This window comes from Ranitomeya imitator, chromosome 3, assembly GCF_032444005.1.
Source record: "Ranitomeya imitator isolate aRanImi1 chromosome 3, aRanImi1.pri, whole genome shotgun sequence".
NCBI classification, from domain to species: Eukaryota; Metazoa; Chordata; class Amphibia; order Anura; family Dendrobatidae; genus Ranitomeya; species Ranitomeya imitator.
Window position 1 is genome coordinate 809,121,541 of NC_091284.1, and position 23,978 is coordinate 809,145,518.

Sequence of the window (23,978 nt, forward strand, 5' to 3'; positions counted from 1 at the left end):
TGCATCAAGGATCCTGTTCCATCTCCTGGTGCCATGCCCGTCTACTGGAAGGATAGAAGAAAAAACTACCTGTGCATCCAGTTCCTTTACTTTCTTCCCCAACTCTTCAAAGTCTTTGCAGATTGTCGGTAGGTCCTTCCTTGCCGTGTCATTGGTGCCAACATGTATCAGAAGAAATGGGTGGACGTCCTTGGAGTTGAAGAGCTTTGGTATCCTATCGGTCACATCCTTGATCATCGCACCTGGAAGGCAGCATACTTCTCTTGCAGTTATGTCCGGTCTGCAGATGGCTGCTTCTGTGCCTCTCAGTAGTGAGTCTCCCACCACCACCACTCTTCGTTGCTTCTTGGCTGTACTTTTTGCTGTCACTTGTTGCTGTGTGCCCTTTTCTTTTTTGCTTGCTGGTATTGCTTCATCCTTAGGTGTGCCATCTTCATCCTCTACAAAGATTTGATATCGGTTCTTCAGTTGTGTGGTTGGTGATTTCTCCATGGTCTTCTTGCTTCTTTTGGTCACATGCTTCCACTCATCTGCTTTTGGAGGTTCTCTGACACTTTTTTCACCTTCTGTGACCAGTAGAGATGCTTCTGTTCTGTCTAGAAAGTCTTCATTCTCTTTGATGAGTTTCAAGGTTGCTATTCTTTCTTCCAGACCCCGCACCTTTTCTTCTAAAAGGGCCACTAGTCTACACTTCTGACAGGTGAAATTTAATTCTTCTTCTGGTCGATCTGTGAACATGTAGCACATGCTGCAGCTCACCATGTAGGTTGTCACATCTGCCATGTTGCTCCTAGATCCTGCTGACTTGCTGTGTGTTTTCCTTCTTGTGTAATCTTCTCAGCCAAGCTCTCTTGCAATAATGTCCTACAGGCAAAAATTCCCAGAAGGCACCTGGAATATGCAAATTAGCCTCCTCAAGCTTGAATCCCTGGTTTGGTGATTCTTTCCAAGCAGAGGAAGGAGAGGTAGGAGAGGTTGAGGAGACCCCACCGAACCCTGAGCTGGAAATGTCCCCTGATGAGTTTGGGTCAGTTCAGTTCCAGGGTCTCACGCAAAGACACGCATGTAAAAAGAGAACCGGCGGAACCGGGAATGTGTGGTCATGGAGTCGACTAGAGTCGTACTCACGAGGAACCCTCTGGCACCGGCCAAAGATGTGGCCGAGGGTCAGGGAAATATAAATAGAGCTCTCACTAATCAGCAGCGATGGGAGGCTCGGGTTTGGATGCGATGTGGTACGGATGGGTGCCCGAGTTGCTGGGATGGACTTTGGTGATCCAGCGTGACATAGACACCAAGGCACGAGAAGGGTGAAACGGTACCAAACACCCAAAGGCAGGTACTTAGGTTACGGGATGAGCTGCGGGGTTAGTAAACCCCAAATAAACAGTGACAGGGCCACTCGAAACTAGCACAAATCAACTGTCAGTCATGAAGGGGGGCGTGTTGTCTGCAATGGAGAATGGGCAGGTGGTTGGTTGGGTAATAAGGTATGGAGGAGAAATGCAAAGGGGAGGGAGGCTTGCGTCAACCGATGGTTCCGGTCCCTATTTTGGTTTCTCAGTTTAGTGTCAGGCGAGAGTGTCATAGGGACATACGGATGCCCTGTCACGCGTCCATGTGGGATGCAAAGTGTTCAACCCCACAGGTTTGAACAGAGGGTGGGAATATGTGAGGCAGTGACCGGTATCACATGCTTGAGTCGCTGTGTGTTCCCCCGAGGATGCGGACGGAGTCCTATTAGACCCGCTGGAGTGCCTTGTGGTCACAGAACGCCTGTGAGTCACAGGGCAAAAAAAAAGTAAGCGTGGACCTGGTCAAGCTATCTGGCTTGGGATTGTTCAGTAGAAGCAGGTATGGGCTTTTATTTTTTAAACGGACTGCAGGAAGGAAGTGGGGCAGGTCTGTTTCCTCCAGGACGGGTCTTACAGGTGGCCCAAGGCCACAGATTGTAGTTTAAAGGGAATCTGTCACCTCATTTTTTATATAAGCTGCGGCCACCGCCATCAGGGGCTTGTGTACAGCATTATGTAATGCTGTAGATAAGCCCCGATGTAAACTGAAAGATAAGAAAAGCAAGTTAGATTATACTCACCTGGGGGGGCATTACGGTCCGATGGGCGTCGCAGTCCAGGTCCGGCGCCTCCCATCTTCATGCGATGACGTCCTCTTCTTTGCTTCCTGTCGTGGCTCCTGCGCAGGCGTACTTTATCTGCCCTGTTGAGGGTAGAGAAAAGTTCTGCAGTGCGCAGGTGCCAGGAAAGGTCAGAGAGGCCCGGCGCCTGCACACTGCAGTACTTTATGCTGCCCTCAACAGAGCAGATAAAGTACGCCTGCGCAGGAGCCACGACAGGAAGCAAGGAAGAGGATATCGGCACCTGAAAATGGGAGGTGCTGGACCGTACCGCGATGCCCATCGGACCGGACTGCAGTGGGACCGCACCTGGGTGAGTATAATCTAACTTGTTTTTCTTATCTTTCAGGTTACATCGGGTCTTATCTACAGCATTACAGAATGCTGTAGCTAAGCCCATGATGGCACTGGCTGCAAAATGGGGTGACAGATTCCCTTTAAAAATCCCTGAGTATAGCGTTTGGGTGTGTCAGTATCAGAGTGGAGTTTGCAGCGGGGCAGTTGCCCACATGAACAGGTCAGGATATGGTTCCCGATGCGAACCAGAGGATATCATTTATTATGTAGAGCTGTGAGTTGGACATTTAATGCTGTGAAGTAAACGCATAAAGAGACTTTTTGTTTGGGACTGTGCTGGGTCACTGCCTCATCACTGCGTATGTGTGCTACCGTGGCACTACACATCATATCAGTGACAGCCACAGTGCCATCATATCAGTGATAACCACAGTGCCATCATATCAGTGATAACCACAGTGCCATCATATCAGTGACAGCCTTAGATGATGACAACAGTGACTCTAGAGCTCTTCTACACTGAGTATTTGAGTTCTCCGAAATTCACCTCCTGCCTTCTGTGATATCCCAGGATCATGGGGGTTTCTCTTTTCTTTCGTGTCTCCATCCCCCATGCTGTATACTGCAGCCCTGCCCCGTGATCCTACAGTCTGCTACAATGTGTCAGTGTAGGAAGAATGCATCAAACTATCAGGAGTGAGCAGAGGTTTAAATTGCTGATGTATTTGGCTGCAATTGTAACAAGAGTTGAAGTGTTAACAGCAGCACAGAGGATGTCAGTAAGGTATTATTCCGCTTTCGTATTTAACATCAGCTTTCTTCCCCAGGCCAAGAGCGATTTGGGAACATGACCAGGGTCTACTACAGAGAAGCCGTAGGGGCGTTTATCGTCTTTGATGTTACGAGGCCGGCGACCTTTGAGGCTGTAACAAAGTGGAAAGAGGATTTAGACTCAAAATTGACTCTCTCTAATGGCTTGCCAGTTTCTGCGGTTCTGCTAGCCAACAAGTGTGACCAGGGCAAAGATGGCTTTAAAAACAACTGCAGCAAAATGGACCAGTTCTGCAAGGAGCACGGCTTTGTCGGATGGTTCGAAACTTCAGCAAAGGTACGTGCCTTCAATAAGAGGCTTCATAAAATTACAGGAGGCAACAGCGCTGCGTCCATCGTCTAAGTCGTTGTACCATACCGTGCATCAAACAAAACTTGCAGAATTGACCACTTTCCATAGCTGTTTTAATTTGGGGGCTGGTCTCCTTGAAGAGCCCCATATACGTGGGCTATAAGCAAAGGCCAGGCTGGCCATTCAGAGGTCCCCACAAACCCTTGGTCAATTAGAGCAAAAGTTGAAGTTTAAGGAGGTTTTCCAATACCAAAATAACACCCTGTAGTTATGCTTTAAATAACCACCTAATGACCCCTAGTGTATTTGTTTTGGAAGGTCCTTAGCCAAAGTGGTGTAACTAGAGTCCCATGGGCCCAAGGGAAAATTTGAATTTGAGCCCCCACCTCCATGTTGGTCAGATGTAAGGGTCTTTGTAATGTTCTAGATCCTATATCTGTCCTGGGCCCTTTCATGTAATAATGCCCCCCATCCTGGGCCTCTTTATGTAACAAAGTCCCACATCCAGGTGTAATGTCACCCATTCTGGACCCCTTTCTGGTATAATGTCCCCCATCCTAGCCCCTCCCTGGTATAATTCCCTCCATCCTGGGCCCCTTTATGTAACAAAGTCCCCCATCCTGGTATAATGTCGCCCAACCTGGGCACCATTCTTATATAATGACCCCCATCCTGGACCTTTTCTGCAAAATGACCCCCATCCTAGACCCCTTTCCTGGTTTAATGATCCCCATCCTGTTCTGAACCTCTTTTTGGTATAATGAACCCCATCCTGGGCCCCTATCCTGGTAGAAAGCCTGGATTGCATACTGGTATAATCACTCCCATCCTGAGTCACTGATAATGACCCCAATCGTAGACCCCATTCTGGACCCCATCTATATATATAATTGTCTAAGGGATTTTCCGTCTGTCTTTCTGTCTGTCTGTCTGTCCTGGAAATCCCGGCTCTCTGATTGGTCGAGGCCGCCAGGCCTCGACCAATCAGCGACGGGCACAGTATCGACGTAGAAACCCGTGTCTCTGATTGGACGAGGCCGCCAGGCCTCGACCAATCAGCGACGGGCACAGCGACGATGATGTCATAAAGGACGTTGACATCCCGCGTCTCTGATTCCAATCAGCGACGGGCACAGTATTGACATAGATGTCATAATGGTTGCCATGGCGACGATGATGTCATAAAGGTTGCCTCGACCAATCAGCGATGGGCACAGCGACGATGATGTCATAATGGTTGCCATGGCGACGATGATGTCATAAAGGTTGCCTCGACCAATCAACAACGGGCACAGCGACGATGATGTCATAATGGTTGCCATGGCAACGATGATGTCATAAACGTTGCCTCGACCAATCAGCGACGGGCACAATCTGCCGCGAATTCTGGAATCATCATTGTCCATATACTATGGGGACATGCATATTCTAGAATACCCGATGCGTTAGAATCGGGCCACAATCTAGTTCTTATATAATGACCCCTATCCGGGTTTCTTCCTTGTATAATGATCCCCCATCCAGAATTCCATACTGGTATAAAGACCGCCACTCTGGACCCAATTCTGGTACAATAACACCCATTCTGGACCCCTTTCTTTTACAAAGATCCCCATCCTGGATCTCTTTCTCGTGTAATAACCCCATCCTTGACCCCAGACTTGTAAAATGACCTCCATCCTGGGCCCCTTTATGTTATAATCTATATATATAATTGCCTAAGGGTTTTTCCGTCTGTCTGTCTGTCTTTCTGTCTGTCTATCCTGGAAATCCTGCGTCCCTGATTGGTCGATGCCACCAGGCCTCGACCAATCAGCGACGGGCACAGTATCGACGTAGAAATCCTGGCGGCCTCGACCAATCAGAGACGGGCACAGCGACGATGATGTCATAAAGGACGTAGACATCCCGCGTCTCTGATTGGTCGAGGCCGCCAGGCCTCGACCAATCAGCCATGGGCACAGCGACGATGATGTCATAATGGTTGCCATGGCGACGATGATTGTTATGTCTGCTAATGAAAGGTGTAATGAAGGCAATCCAGAGACACAGTGTGCCTAGCGATCCGAGCGCACACAGTGATCTGACAAATACCAAAAAACAAAAGAACGAGCTCTGAGACGTGGAAACTCTGTAGACTGCACACCTGATCCTATCCTAAACACAACTAATAGCGGCTGTGGATTGCGCCTAGCAACTACCTATGCAACTTGGCACAGCCTAAGAAACTAGCTAGCCTGAAGATAGAAAAATAGGCCTGACTTGCCCCCAGAGAAATACCCCAAAGGAAAAGGCAGCCCCCCACATATAATGACTGTGAGTAAGATGAAAAGACAAAACGTAGGGATGAAATAGATTCAGCAAAGTGGGGCCCGATAATCTTAGACAGAGCGAGGATAGTAAAGCGAACTTTGCAGTCTACAAAAAACCCTAAAGCAAAAACCACGCAAAGGGGGCAAAAAAGACCCACCGTGCCGAACTAACGGCACGGCGGTACACCCTTTGCTTCTCAGAGCTACCAGCAAAACAAAAGACAAGCTGGACAGAAAAAAAGCAACAAAATAGCAAAAAAGCACTTAGCTATACAGAGCAGCAGGTCACAGGAACAATCAGGAGAAGCTCAGATCCAACACTGGAACATTGACAAGGAGCAGGGATAGCAGCATCAGGCGGAGTTAAGTAACGAAGCAGTTAACGAGCTCACCAGAACACCTGAGGAAGGAAGCTCAGAAGCTGCAGTAACACTTGTGACCACAGGAGTGAATTCAGCCACAGAATTCACAACAGTACCCCCCCCTTGAGGAGGGGTCACCGAACCCTCACCAGAGCCCCCAGGCCGACCAGGATGAGCCGCATGAAAGGCACGAACAAGATCGGGAGCATGAACATCAGAGGCAAAAACCCAGGAATTATCTTCCTGAGCATAACCCTTCCATTTAACCAGATACTGGAGTTTCCGTCTAGAAACACGAGAATCCAAAATCTTCTCCACAATATACTCCAATTCCCCCTCCACCAAAACCGGGGCAGGAGGCTCAACAGATGGAACCATAGGTGCCACGTATCTCCGCAACAACGACCTATGGAATACATTATGTATGGAAAAGGAGTCTGGGAGGGTCAAACGAAAAGACACAGGATTGAGAACCTCAGAAATCCTATACGGACCAATAAAACGAGGTTTAAATTTAGGAGAGGAAACCTTCATAGGAATATGACGAGAAGATAACCAAACCAGATCCCCAACACGAAGTCGGGGACCCACACGGCGTCTGCGATTAGCGAAAAGTTGAGCCTTTTCCTGGGACAAGGTCAAATTGTCCACTACCTGAGTCCAGATCTGCTGCAACGTGTCCACCACAGAATCCACACCAGGACAGTCCGAAGACTCAACCTGTCCTGAAGAGAAACGAGGATGGAACCCAGAATTGCAAAAAAATGGAGAAACCAAGGTAGCCGACCTGGCCCGATTATTAAGGGCGAACTCAGCCAACGGCAAAAAGGACACCCAATCATCCTGGTCAGCAGAAACAAAACATCTCAGATATGTTTCCAAGGTCTGATTGGTTCGTTCGGTCTGGCCATTAGTCTGAGGATGGAAAGCCGAGGAAAAGGATAGGTCAATGCCCATCCTACCACAAAAGGCTCGCCAAAACCTTGAAACAAACTGGGAACCTCTGTCAGAAACAATATTCTCAGGAATGCCATGCAACCGAACCACATGCTGAAAGAACAAAGGCACCAAATCAGAGGAGGAAGGCAATTTAGCCAAGGGCACCAGATGGACCATTTTAGAAAAGCGATCACAGACCACCCAAATGACTGACATCTTTTGAGAAACGGGAAGGTCAGAAATGAAATCCATCGAAATATGTGTCCAAGGCCTCTTTGGGACCGGCAAGGGCAAAAGCAACCCACTGGCACGAGAACAGCAGGGCTTAGCCCTAGCACAAATCCCACAGGACTGCACAAAAGTACGTACATCCCGTGACAGAGATGGCCACCAGAAGGATCTAGCCACTAACTCTCTGGTACCAAAGATTCCAGGATGACCAGCCAACACCGAACAATGAAGTTCAGAGATAAGTTTATTAGTCCACCTATCAGGGACGAACAGTTTCTCCGCTGGACAACGATCAGGTTTATTCGCCTGAAATTTTTGCAGCACCCGCCGCAAATCAGGGGAGATGGCAGACACAATGACTCCTTCCTTGAGGATACCCGCTGGCTCAGATAAACCCGGAGAGTCGGGCACAAAACTCCTAGACAGAGCATCCGCCTTCACATTTTTAGAGCCCGGAAGGTACGAAATCACAAAGTCGAAGCGGGCAAAAAATAACGACTAACGGGCCTGTCTAGGATTCAAGCGCTTGGCAGACTCGAGATAAGTCAAGTTCTTATGATCAGTCAATACCACCACGCGATGCTTGACTCCTTCAAGCCAATGTCGCCATTCCTCGAATGCCCACTTCATGGCCAGCAACTCTCGGTTGCCCACATCATAATTACGCTCAGCGGGCGAAAACTTCCTGGAAAAGAAAGCACATGGTTTCATCACTGAGCAATCAGAACCTCTCTGTGACAAAACCGCCCCTGCTCCAATCTCAGAAGCATCAACCTCGACCTGGAACGGAAGAGAAACATCTGGCTGACACAACACAGGGGCAGAAGAAAAACGACGCTTTAACTCCTGAAAAGCTTCCACAGCAGCAGAAGACCAATTAACCAAATCAGCACCCTTCTTGGTCAAATCGGTCAATGGTTTGGCAATGCTAGAAAAATTACAGATGAAGCGACGATAAAAATTAGCAAAGCCCAGGAACTTTTGCAGACTTTTCAGAGATGTTGGCTGAATCCAATCCTGGATGGCTTGGACCTTAACTGGATCCATCTCGATAGTAGAAGGGGTAAAGATGAACCCCAAAAATGAAACTTTCTGCACACTGAAGAGACACTTTGATCCCTTCACAAACAAAGAATTAGCACGCAGGACCTGAAAAACCATTCTGACCTGCTTCACATGAGACTCCCAATCATCTGAGAAGATCAAAATGTCATCCAAGTAAACAATCAGGAATTTATCCAGATACTCACGAAAGATGTCATGCATAAAAGACTGAAACACAGATGGAGCATTGGCAAGTCCGAACGGCATCACTAGATACTCAAAATGACCCTCGGGCGTATTGAATGCAGTTTTCCATTCATCTCCTTGCCTGATTCTCACCAGATTATACGCACCACGAAGATCTATCTTAGTGAACCAACTAGCCCCCTTAATCCGAGCAAACAAGTCAGATAACAATGGCAAGGGATACTGAAATTTAACAGTGATCTTATTAAGAAGGCGGTAATCAATACACGGTCTCAGCGAACCATCCTTCTTGGCTACAAAGAAGAACCCTGCTCCCAGTGGTGATGATGATGGGCGAATATGTCCCTTCTCCAGGGATTCCTTCACATAACTGCGCATAGCGGCGTGTTCGGGCACGGATAAATTAAATAATCGACCTTTAGGGAATTTACTACCAGGAATCAAATTGATAGCACAATCACAATCCCTATGCGGAGGTAGGGCATCGGACTTGGGCTCTTCAAATACATCCTGATAATCAGACAAGAACTCTGGGACCTCAGAAGGGGTGGATGACGAAATCGACAAAAATGGAACATCACCATGTACCCCCTGACAACCCCAGCTGGACACCGACATGGAATTCCAATCCAATACTGGATTATGGGTTTGTAGCCATGGCAACCCCAACACGACCACATCATGCAGATTATGCAACACCAGAAAGCGAATAACTTCCTGATGTGCAGGAGCCATGCACATGGTCAGCTGGGCCCAGTACTGAGGTTTATTCTTGGCCAAAGGTGTAGCATCAATTCCTCTCAATGGAATAGGACACCGCAAAGGCTCCAAGAAAAACCCACAACGTTTAGCATAATCCAAATCCATCAGATTCAGGGCAGCGCCTGAATCCACAAACGCCATGACAGAAAACGACGACAAAGAGCATATCAGGGTAATGGACAGAAGGAATTTGGACTGTACAGTACCAATGACGGCAGACCTAGCGGACCGCTTAGTGCGCTTAGGACAATCAGAAATAGCATGAGTGGAATCACCACAGTAGAAACACAGCCCATTCAGACGTCTGTATTCTTGCCGTTCAACTCTGGTCATAGTCCTATTGCACTGCATAGGCTCAGGTTTAACCTCAGGCAATACCGCCAAATGGTGCACAGATTTACGCTCGCGCCGGCGTCGACCGATCTGAATGGCCAAAGACAAAGACTCATTCAAACCAGCAGGCATAGGAAATCCCACCATGACATCCTTAAGAGCCTCAGAGAGACCCTTTCTGAACAAAGCTGCCAGCGCAGATTCATTCCACTGAGTGAGTACTGACCATTTCCTAAATTTCTGACAATATACTTCTATATCATCCTGACCCTGGCACAAAGCCAGCAAATTTTTCTCAGCCTGATCCACTGAATTAGGCTCATCGTACAGTAATCCGAGCGCCAGGAAAAACGCATCGACACTACTCAATGCAGGGTCTCCTGGCGCAAGAGAAAATGCCCAGTCTTGAGGGTCGCCGCGCAAAAAAGAAATAATAATCAAAACCTGTTGAATAGGATTACCAGAAGAATGAGGTTTCAAGGCCAGAAATAGCTTACAATTATTTTTGAAACTTAGAAACTTAGTTCTATCTCCAAAAAACAAATCAGGAATAGGAATTCTTGGTTCTAACATAGATTTCTGATCAATAGTATCTTGAATCTTTTGTACATTTATAACGAGATTATCCATTGAAGAGCACAGACTCTGAATATCCATGTCCACACCTGTGTCCAGAATCACCCAAATGTCTAGGGGAAAAAAAAAAAGTGAACACAGAGCAGAGAAAAAAAAAATGGTGTCAGAACTTTTTCTTTCCCTCTATTGAGAATCATTAGTTTGGCTCCTTGTACTGTTATGTCTGCTAATGAAAGGTGTAATGAAGGCAATCCAGAGACACAGTGTGCCTAGCGATCCGAGCGCACACAGTGATCTGACAAATACCAAAAAACAAAAGAACGAGCTCTGAGACGTGGAAACTCTGTAGACTGCACACCTGATCCTATCCTAAACACAACTAATAGCGGCTGTGGATTGCGCCTAGCAACTACCTATGCAACTCGGCACAGCCTAAGAAACTAGCTAGCCTGAAGATAGAAAAATAGGCCTGACTTGCCCCCAGAGAAATACCCCAAAGGAAAAGGCAGCCCCCCACATATAATGACTGTGAGTAAGATGAAAAGACAAAACGTAGGGATGAAATAGATTCAGCAAAGTGGGGCCCGATAATCTTAGACAGAGCGAGGATAGTAAAGCGAACTTTGCAGTCTACAAAAAACCCTAAAGCAAAAACCACGCAAAGGGGGCAAAAAAGACCCACCGTGCCGAACTAACGGCACGGCGGTACACCCTTTGCTTCTCAGAGCTACCAGCAAAACAAAAGACAAGCTGGACAGAAAAAAAGCAACAAAATAGCAAAAAAGCACTTAGCTATACAGAGCAGCAGGTCACAGGAACAATCAGGAGAAGCTCAGATCCAACACTGGAACATTGACAAGGAGCAGGGATAGCAGCATCAGGCGGAGTTAAGTAACGAAGCAGTTAACGAGCTCACCAGAACACCTGAGGAAGGAAGCTCAGAAGCTGCAGTAACACTTGTGACCACAGGAGTGAATTCAGCCACAGAATTCACAACAGATGATGTCATAAAGGTTGCCTCGATCAATCAGCGACGGACACAGTCTGCCGCGAATTCTGGAATCATCATTGTCCATATACTACGGGGACATGCATATTCTAGAATACTCGATGCGTTAGAATCGGGCCACAGTCTAGTGATGAATAATGACCCCCATGCTGGGTCCCTTCCCGGTATAATCATCATCTTCCCCATCATAATGACAACCCAAAACATCCAAGGTCATTATGATTTAACAAGAGAAAACACAGTAGTTTGACAATAAATGGCTTCGCCCAACCACTAACCATGAGTGGAGAAAAAATGTTGGTGTTATCATTCATATTCTCTGAAAAAAAGGCCAAGAAAGCAAAAATTCTGACGGGGTATGTAAACTTTTGAGCACAACTGTAGATCAGGAGAAAGAACTGTCAGTCATTAAATGTCTCACACTGTTAACTCCCCTTTTCATTTAAAATAAGCTCTGGAGGTGGAGTCTCAGGGAGATCTTTGTCCGGCCCATAGATCTTAACAGCTCATTTACATATTATTTACATATTAAGATACACTTGAATTTCTCTGGAATAAGACATCGGATCACAGATATTAAGGTATCGTTTTATTCAGCTTCTTATGACCTACATATCGATATAGACGGCTTAGGAGGGTCGATCCTACTGACAGATTCCCTTTAAGACAAGCATTGCTATTTTCCCTAGAAATGGCAACAACGAACACAGGTTCACTTACTTTTTCTCCATGTTCTTTTGGATTTTGACTCAATATAAGACAAGAACAATAAAACAGTAGTTTGTTCATAGTTTAGTAATCAATGCAAAATAATAGATCATTCCCAGGGGTTCACTTACTTTTTCTCGCAACTACAGATATAATAATTAAAAAATAAATAAAAGTAAACTATGACTATATGGATCTGTCCTGAATTTTTGAGTTTTTATTTTATCCCTCGTACTGATTTCTGATGAGCAGAAACTTTTTCACCCTCTTACCCTGACCCCTTTCACTGCATACAAAATTGCTTTGTCCCAAATTTTCCGCCCAATTTACTATTTTAGTTTCCATGGTTGAATTAATTTAGTATTAACAAAGTTCCAAACATATTTTTAGGCATCAATTAGTTCAGCGCCAATAACTGGAATAGTCAATTACCAGCTCCGCTCAGAATCGGGGAGGAGGGTTCCGTGTTAAAGGTTCTGCTTATAGATCATGCACAACAAAAACATAGAATTAGCACAAACGTCTCCTTGTCAGATGGATCTTGAGCATCGGACGTCGATTCTCCATGGGGTGATTTTATGCTTTTGCTCCGATACACATTGCTTAGATCACAAGACTAAAAATGAATAAAGTTCATAAAAAAATTAAAAAGATGAAACACTTTAAACAATATCAACGAGGGATTAATTAAGCAAATTGACAAAAAAATGAACATCTGTCAAATTTGCATTTTTGAGGCTTTACCTGCCTACCTACGAGACAAAAAAAAACCTTCTTCTAAGTAGACATATAAAATAAAAAATAAATATAAAATATTTTTTAATGTAGCTATTTTTGTAGTGCAGATGATGGCTGGTTTAATCAGCTATCATGTGCCTTTAACAGCCATGGGTGGATCAGAGATCCACCTGCGGCTGTTAACCAGTTAAATCTCGCTGCTAATCTCTGATAACGGGATGTAAGATCATTCGAGCACCCCTGTCACGTGATCGTGGGGCACCGTTGGGTTATCATGACAGCTGTGGCTCTGCAGAAGACCCCCGTGGCTGTCATTATGATACTCCTGTGAACGCTGGCTTGTGGCCGGCGTTCATAAGGGATAGGGATTTCTGCTATATATAGCAGTGCTGAAGCCCTGCTATGTGTAGCACAGGTGATGGGACGATCGCAGCTTCAAGTCCCCTTTTTGGTCAGTTTTTTGAAATTTGTATTCATTAGCCTTCTGACTGAGCACTCCGCCTCTTAGCCACAGGTGTTTTAATCACAGCAGGTCCATTACCCCTCCACAGAGAGAGAGAAATTTAGTCTAAGAAGAGGTTTCACAGGTACCCATTCAGATGTAGATGTTTATTCTCAGCGAGGAAAGGAAAGTTTAGGACCTGGTATACGAGAGATGCCCTAATGTGGCTACCAGGTACACATGAATTGGCCCATTTATGCGCTAAACGCTCTAATTTTTTCATATTTCTAGTGCAGTAATGCAGTTCAATTTTCATGTTTGCATGTTTTAGCACCGCAGTGTGCTGCCTTATTTATTTGACTGTGTATGAGTTGGCGACTCTAGGTTCAGCCCCTGTTCACACTTAGTCTATGTTTGGATGTGACGGTCAGTTTTTTGAAATTTGTATTCATACTTATGGTCACAATTCCGCCAGCACAGGAGAATCCTGACAGCATGCACTGTGCGCTTTGAGGTTTCACAAGTCTGCAGTCACTTAGAGTGACTATATGTGCTATACAATAATGCCCCCTCTTACATTCCAGCATTGGACTAGTATTAGCGTCCTTTATTCGCAGCCTCTCGTCCGTGGAGCCGGTGTTCATGTTTCTGCTCGCAGTAGTCTACCAATAAATAGGCCCAGCATTTATGAAGCTCGGGGCTATTGATTTCACATTCAGCCGCTGATTACAATGTACTGTAAATTTAGCCGTGAATTACAACAGTTATTTACCAGCGAGCGGGATTCATCAGAAGAAAGCCTGAAAACAATGGTTGCTATAAAAATCCTCGCTATTGTTCCAGGCGCTAATGTAACGAGGTGACGGAAGTATTTCTGGTTCAACAGATGGCACAGAACTCCCAAAGGTGTAAGTTTAAAGCCCAAGAATGTGCCGAAAACTGTCACGTCGAGGCTCGATTTTCATAAAACTCTCCCCTTTTCAGCTCAGGTGAAGAGATTGTCCTAGCAAAATTGAATAATTCCCATGAGATCTAATTCCCGTCATTATTACAGCCCCAATTCATTGCTTATATTTTTTTTTAAAGTCCCTTTTCTATTTAGCTTTTTGTTATTTGTTTCTATTTTTGGTGCCAAATTCATCAAAATGGCGCACTCGATTCATGAATTTGTCGAAAGTCGAAAATTGACTTTTTTTTCACCTGCTTTAAAGTCACACTTCAACTCCAAAAAGTTGCACAATTTGCGCCAAAAATTTGGCATACTCCAAAATACATCAGGGAAGGGGACTGGAGTGGATTTGTGAGAAATTTGGCAACATTTAAAAAAAAAAAATTAAATAAAAAATCATAATGTGTCCTCTATTATGGTGTTCATTCTGCTACCCAGGCAGAAGAAAGTAGAATTTTTCCCATTCGATGACCCCAATACTTACTTATAATTGAGCTGTTCTCCCTGCCCAATAGGAACGGAGAGATTACTGTTCAGGGCTGGACCCTCCCCCGAGGAGCCTGATAATCAGAGGCATGACAATAATGGATGCAGGGGTTGTGTTGCTCCCGAACCTTATAGCCTCGGGGGTCAATAAAATTAAAGACCAATGATATTTGTGGGTCATGCTGAATAGTTTACAGTGGCACAAATCAGCTTCACAATATGCCACCGGCCATAGCAGATACCCGGGTATCCTCTGGTACATTAAATACACATTTGGCACTAGGTTGAAATCTCCTACTGTTTTGTCTATACAGCTCCTAGGCAGATCAATGTGTCTCCATGGTTACAGACTACAAACAGACCCTGAGTAGTCTGATACTGCAGTCATGTGATCCTCCCTTCCAATCGCCTCCTCTTCTACTGCCTGTAGGTTAACAAGAAATGCCTTCACAGGAAATACAATGTTGTGATGCATTGTGGGAGATGTAAACTGTATATAACAGTGTAATATCGACAGGAGCCGCATCTCCCGCAATGCAACGAAGCAAAATGCAGCCCATCGATTCGAATAGATTTCCAGAAACATCTCGTATAATTCTGAATGCAGCTTTAGGTAACATAGTAACATAGTAACATAGTTAGTAAGGCCGAAAAAAGACATTTGTCCATCCAGTTCAGCCTATATTCCATCATAATAAATCCCCAGATCTACGTCCTTCTACAGAACCTAATAATTGTATGATACAATATTGTTCTGCTCCAGGAAGACATCCAGGCCTCTCTTGAACCCCTCGACTGAGTTCGCCATCACCACCTCCTCAGGCAAGCAATTCCAGATTCTCACTGCCCTAACAGTAAAGAATCCTCTTCTATGTTGGTGGAAAAACCTTCTCTCCTCCAGACGCAAAGAATGCCCCCTTGTGCCCGTCACCTTCCTTGGTATAAACAGATCCTCAGCGAGATATTTGTATTGTCCCCTTATATACTTATACATGGTTATTAGATCGCCCCTCAGTCGTCTTTTTTCTAGACTAAATAATCCTAATTTCGCTAATCTATCTGGGTATTGTAGTTCTCCCATCCCCTTTATTAATTTTGTTGCCCTCCTTTGTACTCTCTCTAGTTCCATTATATCCTTCCTGAGCACCGGTGCCCAAAACTGGACACAGTACTCCATGTGCGGTCTAACTAGGGATTTGTACAGAGGCAGTATAATGCTCTCATCATGTGTATCCAGACCTCTTTTAATGCACCCCATGATCCTGTTTGCCTTGGCAGCTGCTGCCTGGCACTGGCTGCTCCAGGTAAGTTTATCATTAACTAGGATCCCCAAGTCCTTCTCCCTGTCAGATTTACCCAGTGGTTTCCCGTTCAGTGTGTAATGGTGATATTGATTCCTTCTTCCCATGTGTATAACCTTACATTTATCATTGTTAAACCTCATCTGCCACCTTTCAGCCCAAGTTTCCAACTTATCCAGATCCATCTGTAGCAGAATACTATCTTCTCTTGTATTAACGGTTTTACATAGTTTTGTATCATCTGCAAATATCGATATTTTACTGTGTAAACCTTCTACCAGATCATTAATGAATATGTTGAAGAGAACAGGTCCCAATACTGACCCCTGCGGTACCCCACTGGTCACAGCGACCCAGTTAGAGACTATGCCATTTATAACCACCCTCTGCTTTCTATCACTAAGCCAGTTACTAACCCATTTACACACATTTTCCCCCAGACCAAGCATTCTCATTTTGTGTACCAACCTCTTGTGCGGCACGGTATCAAACGCTTTGGAAAAATCGAGATATACCACGTCCAATGACTCACCGTGGTCCAGCCTATAGCTTACCTCTTCATAAAAACTGATTAGATTGGTTTGACAGGAGCGATTTCTCATAAACCCATGCTGATATGGAGTTAAACAGTTATTCTCATTGAGATAATCCAGAATAACATCCTTCAGGTGTGACTAGAGCAGAAGATACATGAGATGTAGATGATTGCAGAAGACAGGAAGCCACATCGGCTCATGCCGAACACCTGCACCAGATCAGGGACCTCGCACCGGGAACATAGACATCCCCACGCTAACCTCTGAGGTCTACCTAAACCCTTGTGATATTTCGGGAGCCAGAACAATTTTCAGCTGCGCATTCCTAATCTCCCGTAACACGCTGTGAAGCGCCGGCTTCTGATTGGCTCGTTGCATTAATTCGATTTTCACAGCGCTCTTAAAATGATATATTACAGAGCTGGGGAATCTGGGAACCCGGCCTCAGAGCACCTCCGGTGATGTTCATGGAGCCCAGGACATGGGCTATATGCAGTCGAATTTCTCTTGCATCATGTACTATGGTTAGACGCAGTCCTATGTAAAGCCATAGATGATGTAGTAAATTTGCATGCAGACCTAGGTAACGTTGATGAGTTTTGGCAAATTACAAACTCCAACCGATCCATTCAGCTCCGCGTCTTTTACAAAAACCGCTCTACTAAGTGTCATCTGTATTTCAGAACAGGTATTAAGATTCTGGTAAAGGATAGAAACGAAATATCTGTACCCAAAGTGGACTCTAATATCACTGCTATACGGTGCCCACTAATATCACTTCTATACGGTGCCCAGTGCCCACTAATATCACTTCTATACGGTGCCCACTAATATCACTTCTATACGGTGCTCAGTGCCCACTAATATCACTTCTATACGGTGCCCACTAATATCACTTCTATACGGTGCCCAGTGCCCACTAATATCACTTCTATACGGTGCCCACTTATATCACTTCTATACGGTGCCCACTAATATCACTTCTATATGGTACCCACTAATATCACTTCTATACGGTGCCCACTAATATCACTTCTATACTGTGCCCACTAATATCACTTCTATACGGTGCCCACTAATATCACTTCTATACGGTGCTCAGTGCCCACTAATATCACTTCTATACGGTGCCCACTAATATCACTTCTATACGGTGCCCAGTGCCCACTAATATCACTTCTATACGGTGCCCACTTATATCACTTCTATACGGTGCCCACTAATATCACTTCTATATGGTGCCCACTAATATCACTTCTATATGGTGCCCACTAATATCACTTCTATACTGTGCCCACTAATATCACTTCTATACGGTGCCCACTAACTTCACTTCTATATGGTGCCCACTATTGTTACTTCTATATGGTGCCCATTAATATCACTTCTATACGGTGCCCACTAATATAATTTCTATACGGTGCCCACTAATATCACTTCTATACAGTGCCCACTAATATAATTTCTATACAGTGCCCACTAATATCACTTCTATACGGTGCCCACTAACTTCACTTCTATATGGTGCCCACTATTGTTACTTCTATATGGTGCCCATTAATATTGCTTCTATACGGTGCCCACTAATATAATTTCTATACGGTGCCCACTAATATCACTTCTATACAGTGCCCACTAATATCATTTCTATACGGTGCCCACTAACATCACTTCTATACAGTACCCACTAATATCACTGCTATACAGTGGCCACTAATATCACTTCTATACAGTGCCCACTAATATCAATGCTATACAGTGCCCACTAATATCATTTCTATACGGTGCCCACAAATATCACTTCTATACGGTGCCCACTAATATCACTTCTATACAGTGCCCACTAATATCATTTCTATAAGGTGCCCACTAATATCACTTCTATACAGTGCCCACTAATATCACTGCTATACAGTGCCCACTAATATCACTTCTATACAGTGCCCACTAATATCACTGCTATACAGTGCCCACTAATATCACTTCTATACAGTGCCCACTAATATCACTGCTATACAGTGCCCACAAATATCACTTCTATACGGTGCCCACTAACATCACTTCTATACGGTGCCCACTAACATCACTTCTATACAGTGCCCACTAACATCACTTCTATATGGTGCCCACTAATATCACTGCTATACAGTGCCCACTAATATCACCTCTATATGGTGCCCACTAACATCACTTCTATACAGTGCCCACTAATATCACTGCTATATGGTGCCCACTAATATCATTTCTATACGGTGCCCACTAATATCACTTCTATACGGTGCCCACTAATATCACTTCTATATGGTGCCCACTAATATTACTTCTATATGGTGCCCACTAACATCACTTCTATACGGTGCCCACTAATATCACTTCTATACGGTGCCCACTAACATCACTTCTATACGGTGCCCACTAATATCACTGCTATACAGTGCCCACTAATATAATTTCTATACAGTGCCCACTAATATCACTTCTATACAGTGCCCACTAATATAATTTCTATACGGTGCCCACTAATATCACTTCTATACAGTAATACCAGTGCCATACATTGCCCAATAACAATGTAATACAGTTCCCAAAAATACCACTGCCATGCAGTCCCCAATAATAACAGTAAAATGCGTTTACCACTAATATCACATCTATACGGTGCCCAATAATGTAATTTCTATACTGTGCCCACTAACATCACTTCTATACAGTGCCAACTAATATCACTTCTATACGGTGCTCACTAATATCACTTCTATACGGTGCCCACTAATATCACTTCTATACGGTGCCCATTAACTTCACTTCTATATGGTGCCCACTATTGTTACTTCTATATGGTGCCCATTAATATCACTTCTATATGGTGCCCACTAATAATTTCTATACGATGGCCATTAATATCACTTCTATATGGTGCCCACTAATATGACTTCTATACGGTGCCCACTAATATCACTACTATATGGTGCCCACTAATATCATTTTTATACGGTGCCCACTAATATGACTTTTATATGGTGCCCACTAATATCACTTCTGTATGGTGCCCACTAATATCACTTTTATACGATGCCCACTAATATCATTTCTATACGGTGCCCACTAGTATTAGCGCCAAACAGTACCAAACAATAAATGTGTAAAACATTGCCCACTAATATCACAACCACACAATTACAATAATAATGCTCCCAATAATAACTGAACATATAATACAGTGCCTGATAATACCGCTGTATACAGTGTGTAAAAATAATGCCCTGCTCGCCCAAATGCGACAATACCTTATTGTAAAAAGAGGAAAATGTCAGTGCAAAATATATTGTAACATATTGCAAATAAACGGCAGAATACAAGCAATACCGACACACCATGTCCAATAACTAGTGCCATATACTGCAAATAGGAAAATGCGAACTGAAGTAACAGCGCAGTATAGTGCCCAATAATAATAGTGTCATACAGTGCTGCATAATTAAAGTGATTTTATACCATATCTATTACTGCTATATAGTGCCTCAAAAAATAATTTTTTTGAATGACAACCTCCGCTCTACTCTCGAGAACGTGCTTTTAATATTTTATGTTCCAATACCTTAATAATGATTATTCTTTTTCAAACCTGTCAATATTTGGAAATATATCTTAATTTTTTTTTTTTTTTTTTATTAATTTTTTTGTTTTTGTTTTTGCAGGAAAACATAAACATTGACGAGGCCTCGCGGTGTCTGGTGAAGCACATTATCGCCAGCGAAAGCGACCTAATGCAATCCGTGGAGCCGGATGTCATAAAACCGCAGATGAATTCCTCCAAAATAGCTAGCTGTTCTGCTTGCTTTAAGTTCTAATTTGTATTATTATTATTTGATCTTTTTTTTTGTTGCTTTTTGCTCCGTTGTTAAATAAAATCCGACAAAGCGCGTTGCGGTGGCCGAAACTAATCCTTCTGATGACTCATTTCTCGTAGGGAATGTTACGCCACGTAGCAAGGTCGCCTCTTGTCATTTCTCAAGACGCCGAACGCCAGTCTGTAAGAGTTTTATGTTTACACGTCGGAATCCCCAAAAAAAAAAGGCTCAGGGACTTAATAAACTTTATAGTAAGGGTTGATTAACAAAGTCCAAAAACGAAACAGAAAATGGTTCAAGCGCCATCTACAGGGTGAAATGAGGTATTGCACTGTATGATTAAAGTTATTTACGCGGGGTATTATCACGCATCTGTAACAAAAAGCACTTATTCATACTTAAAGGGATTGTCTAGTCTTCCAAAATGGGAAAAATTGTAAAAAAAAAAAAAATCAACTCTGCAATTTACCTATTCGGTAAAATTTTCACTCTTCTCAAAAATAGGAATTTTTAATTTTATAGTTTACTGTCCATTTACTAAGTTACCGGCCTCCTCTGTACTCTAGCAGAGGTAGTTTATTTTTTAGGCAAGTAACGTAGCGCTTACAAGCTCTTTTTTTTATAGAGCTTGCAAGCGCGTCTCTGAAGTTGGCCAGATCCCTCGGCAATCGTGAGCAGCTCCTGAAAATGGAAGTAGTGAATAACCCTTTAAAAACCCTGCTGTTGTCTTCGGTCAAAAACGACCGACCTTGAACTTCAATATTCTTTAAAATATTCAAGATGCGGCTCTGAAACCCGTGGCCGACCGACCCATTATCATTTAAGTCAATCAACCACAAGTTTCAGAACCGCATCTTGAACACCCCAAAAAATACCAAAGTTCAAAATCGGTCTCCCCAGACCGAAGACAACAGCAGGGCGTCATCAATGTCTGATGGATGTGGGTGCGACACCTATCACCCCCGCTGATCAGTTGTACCTGCTGTTGGCAGTGACCAGAACTGCTCAGTTGTGGAGCTGTGAGCAAATTTGGAGATGAATGTGGATATAAAACCTGCGCTGCCGAGAAACCAATATACGACAGATGCGGTATGGCACAGAGTACATCTTGTCCTGTAGTAATAATCTCCTGCTGAACAAACAATAATTGTATTGAAACAGCCAAACCCAGCCTAATAAGTGACGCATCACCAACATCAGTGTCCCTACATCGTGCTGCTCTCGGATTACATAGCAAAAACCTGCTGACAGATTCCCATTAATATATTTTCACTGTTTCAAATGCAGTATGACACAAAATTGGACAAAAGAAGAGGATGATGTTGGGCTATGTTCACACAGGAGGTCAAAAAGCATGAGTTTCTCAGCTGGAAACCACTTTTCAAGAAGTGTTTTTGAGAAGTTTTGAAAGTTTTTATTTTCCTGTGGTATTCTTTCCAGACCCTCTATTGAGCAGTGACTACTTTGGAGAGGATTCCTTTACGGTCTGCTTCCAACCGGTGGCATGCACTTTCTTTTTAGCTTCAGAATTTTTAAAATCTTTTCAGGAGCAAAAGCTCAAAACAAAGCGCTCCTCGTGTGAACAGCAAAATGGATTTCCCATAGAAAGGAATTGGGAGAATTTTTTAGAAGCAATTTTTAAAGGAGCATTTTGGAAATGATTCTCTCCATGAAACTCTTTAAAAATTTTGACTCATCATTAGTGGTTTTTTTTTTAAAGATAGTTTTCTCACGTTATTAAAGTGCTTTAGTGAGGCGGTATGAAAATAATCACGTTTGCAATTAAGTTGCCTTTTCAATCTGCTATCATTCTAATGCAATGAGAGCTTTTATATTTGATAGTGAACAGCCCATTTCCATGGAGCTCAGCAACGAGTGCCTGCCAAGACCCTAGCTGAGTGTGCACAGTAGTTAGATTCCAGGAGAGGAGTTAACTCCTAACATACCAGTCACTATTTTCCAGCCTATCCTCTATTCCTCTCACTCGGCTCCTGACAAGCTGCTGTTATAAATCTTGCAAAATCATCAGCCCACAGCTTTTCACAGCAGATCTCCTAATCACCGCTCTGGACTCACCCTACCCAAAACTGTGTGCTTGTTCAAATACCCTGTTATCTCTGTGTAAAGACACTGATAACAGTGTAGATTCCACCACAAACTGCTGATAACTTGTGCTGAGCTTTAGGGTATGTGCACACGTCCGGATTTCTTGCAGAAATTTCCTGAAGAAAACCGGAAATTTTCTGCAAGAAATCCACATTTTTTTTTTGCGTTTTTTTTTTTGCGTTTTTTTCGCATTTTTTTAAGCATTCTGCAAGCGTAATTAGCTTGCAGAATGCTAAAGTTTTCCAAGCAATCTGTAGCATCGCTTGGAAAACTGACTGACAGGTTGGTCACACTTGTCAAACATAGTGTCTGACAAGTGTGACCAACTTTTTACTATAGATGCTGCCTATGCAGCATCAATAGTAAAAGATAGAATGTTTAAAAATAATTAAAAAAAATGGTTATACTTACCCGCAGACAGCCGATGTCCTCAGCGGCGTCCGTTCCTATAGATGGTTTGTGTGTGAAGGACCTTCGATGACGTCGCGGCTTGTGATTGGTCGCGTGAGCGGTCACGCGACCAATCACAAGACCGCGACGTCATCGCAGGTCCTTCACACAGACCATCTAAAGGAACGGAACCGGCAGCGTGCATCGGAGAGGCGGGAACACTCCTGGGGCCATCAGAAGGTGAGTATATCACTATTTTTTATTTTAATTCTTTTTTTTTTTACCAATTATATGGTGCCCAGTCCGTGGAGGAGTCTCCTCTCCTCCACCCTGGGTACCAACCGCACATAATCTGCTTACTTCCCGCATGGTGTGCACAGCCCCATGCGGAAAGTAAGCAGATCAATGCACTCCTAGGTGTGCGGAATCCCCGCAATTCTGCATATTTAATGAACAGGTTGCTTTTTTTTCCGCGATGCGACTTTTTCGCGGAAAAAATGCAACATTTGCACGAAAAATGCGGAATACCCTGCAAATAATAGGAGGCATATGTTAGCGTTTTTTTCGCGTTTTTATAGGGAAAAAACGCTAAAAAAACGAGAAAAATCCTGAACGTGTGCACATGGCCTTACAGTTCTACCAGCACTACAGCTCTGCTACTAACCAGAACTATCACTGAAGGAGGAGCACCCGCCTTGCCAGAAATCAAGAAGTAAGGAGACTGTTAGGCTATGTGCACACGTTCAGGAATTCATGCAGAAAATTCCTGTGGAAATCCGGACATTTCTGCCAGATTTCCGCATGAAATCCGCATGCGTTTTTTTCCGCGTTTTTTGCGCGGTCTTGACACATTTTTTGCGCGGTTTTTCCCGGACATTTCCCAATGCATTAGACAGTGGGAAATCCGTGAAAAAAACGCAAAATTAATGAACAGGTTCATTATTTTTCCGCAATGCGTTTTTCATGCGGAAAAACGCACATCATGTGCACAGAAATTGCGGATTCCGTTATAAATGATGGGATGCTTAATGTATGCAGATTATTTGCGGTTTTATAGCATTTTTATAGCGCAAAAACGCTAAAAAACCCGCAAATAATCTGCAACGTGTGCACATAGCCTTAGAAAACTCCATTACTTTGAG

General features: G+C 43.9%; 1 protein-coding gene across 1 annotated transcript in view; it reads left to right on the forward strand.

Annotated features, from left to right (window-relative positions):
- RAB38 (RAB38, member RAS oncogene family) overlaps positions 1-20,413 on the forward strand; it is a 58,899-nt gene extending 38,486 nt beyond the window's left edge. Inside the window, exons 2-3 of the mRNA XM_069759271.1 lie at positions 3,259-3,539; positions 20,188-20,413. Of these exons, the coding sequence (XP_069615372.1) occupies positions 3,259-3,539; positions 20,188-20,340 (434 nt within the window). The 3' untranslated portion in view covers positions 20,341-20,413. The remainder of the gene's footprint in view (positions 1-3,258; positions 3,540-20,187) is intronic.
- Positions 20,414-23,978: the final 3,565 nt, after the last annotated feature.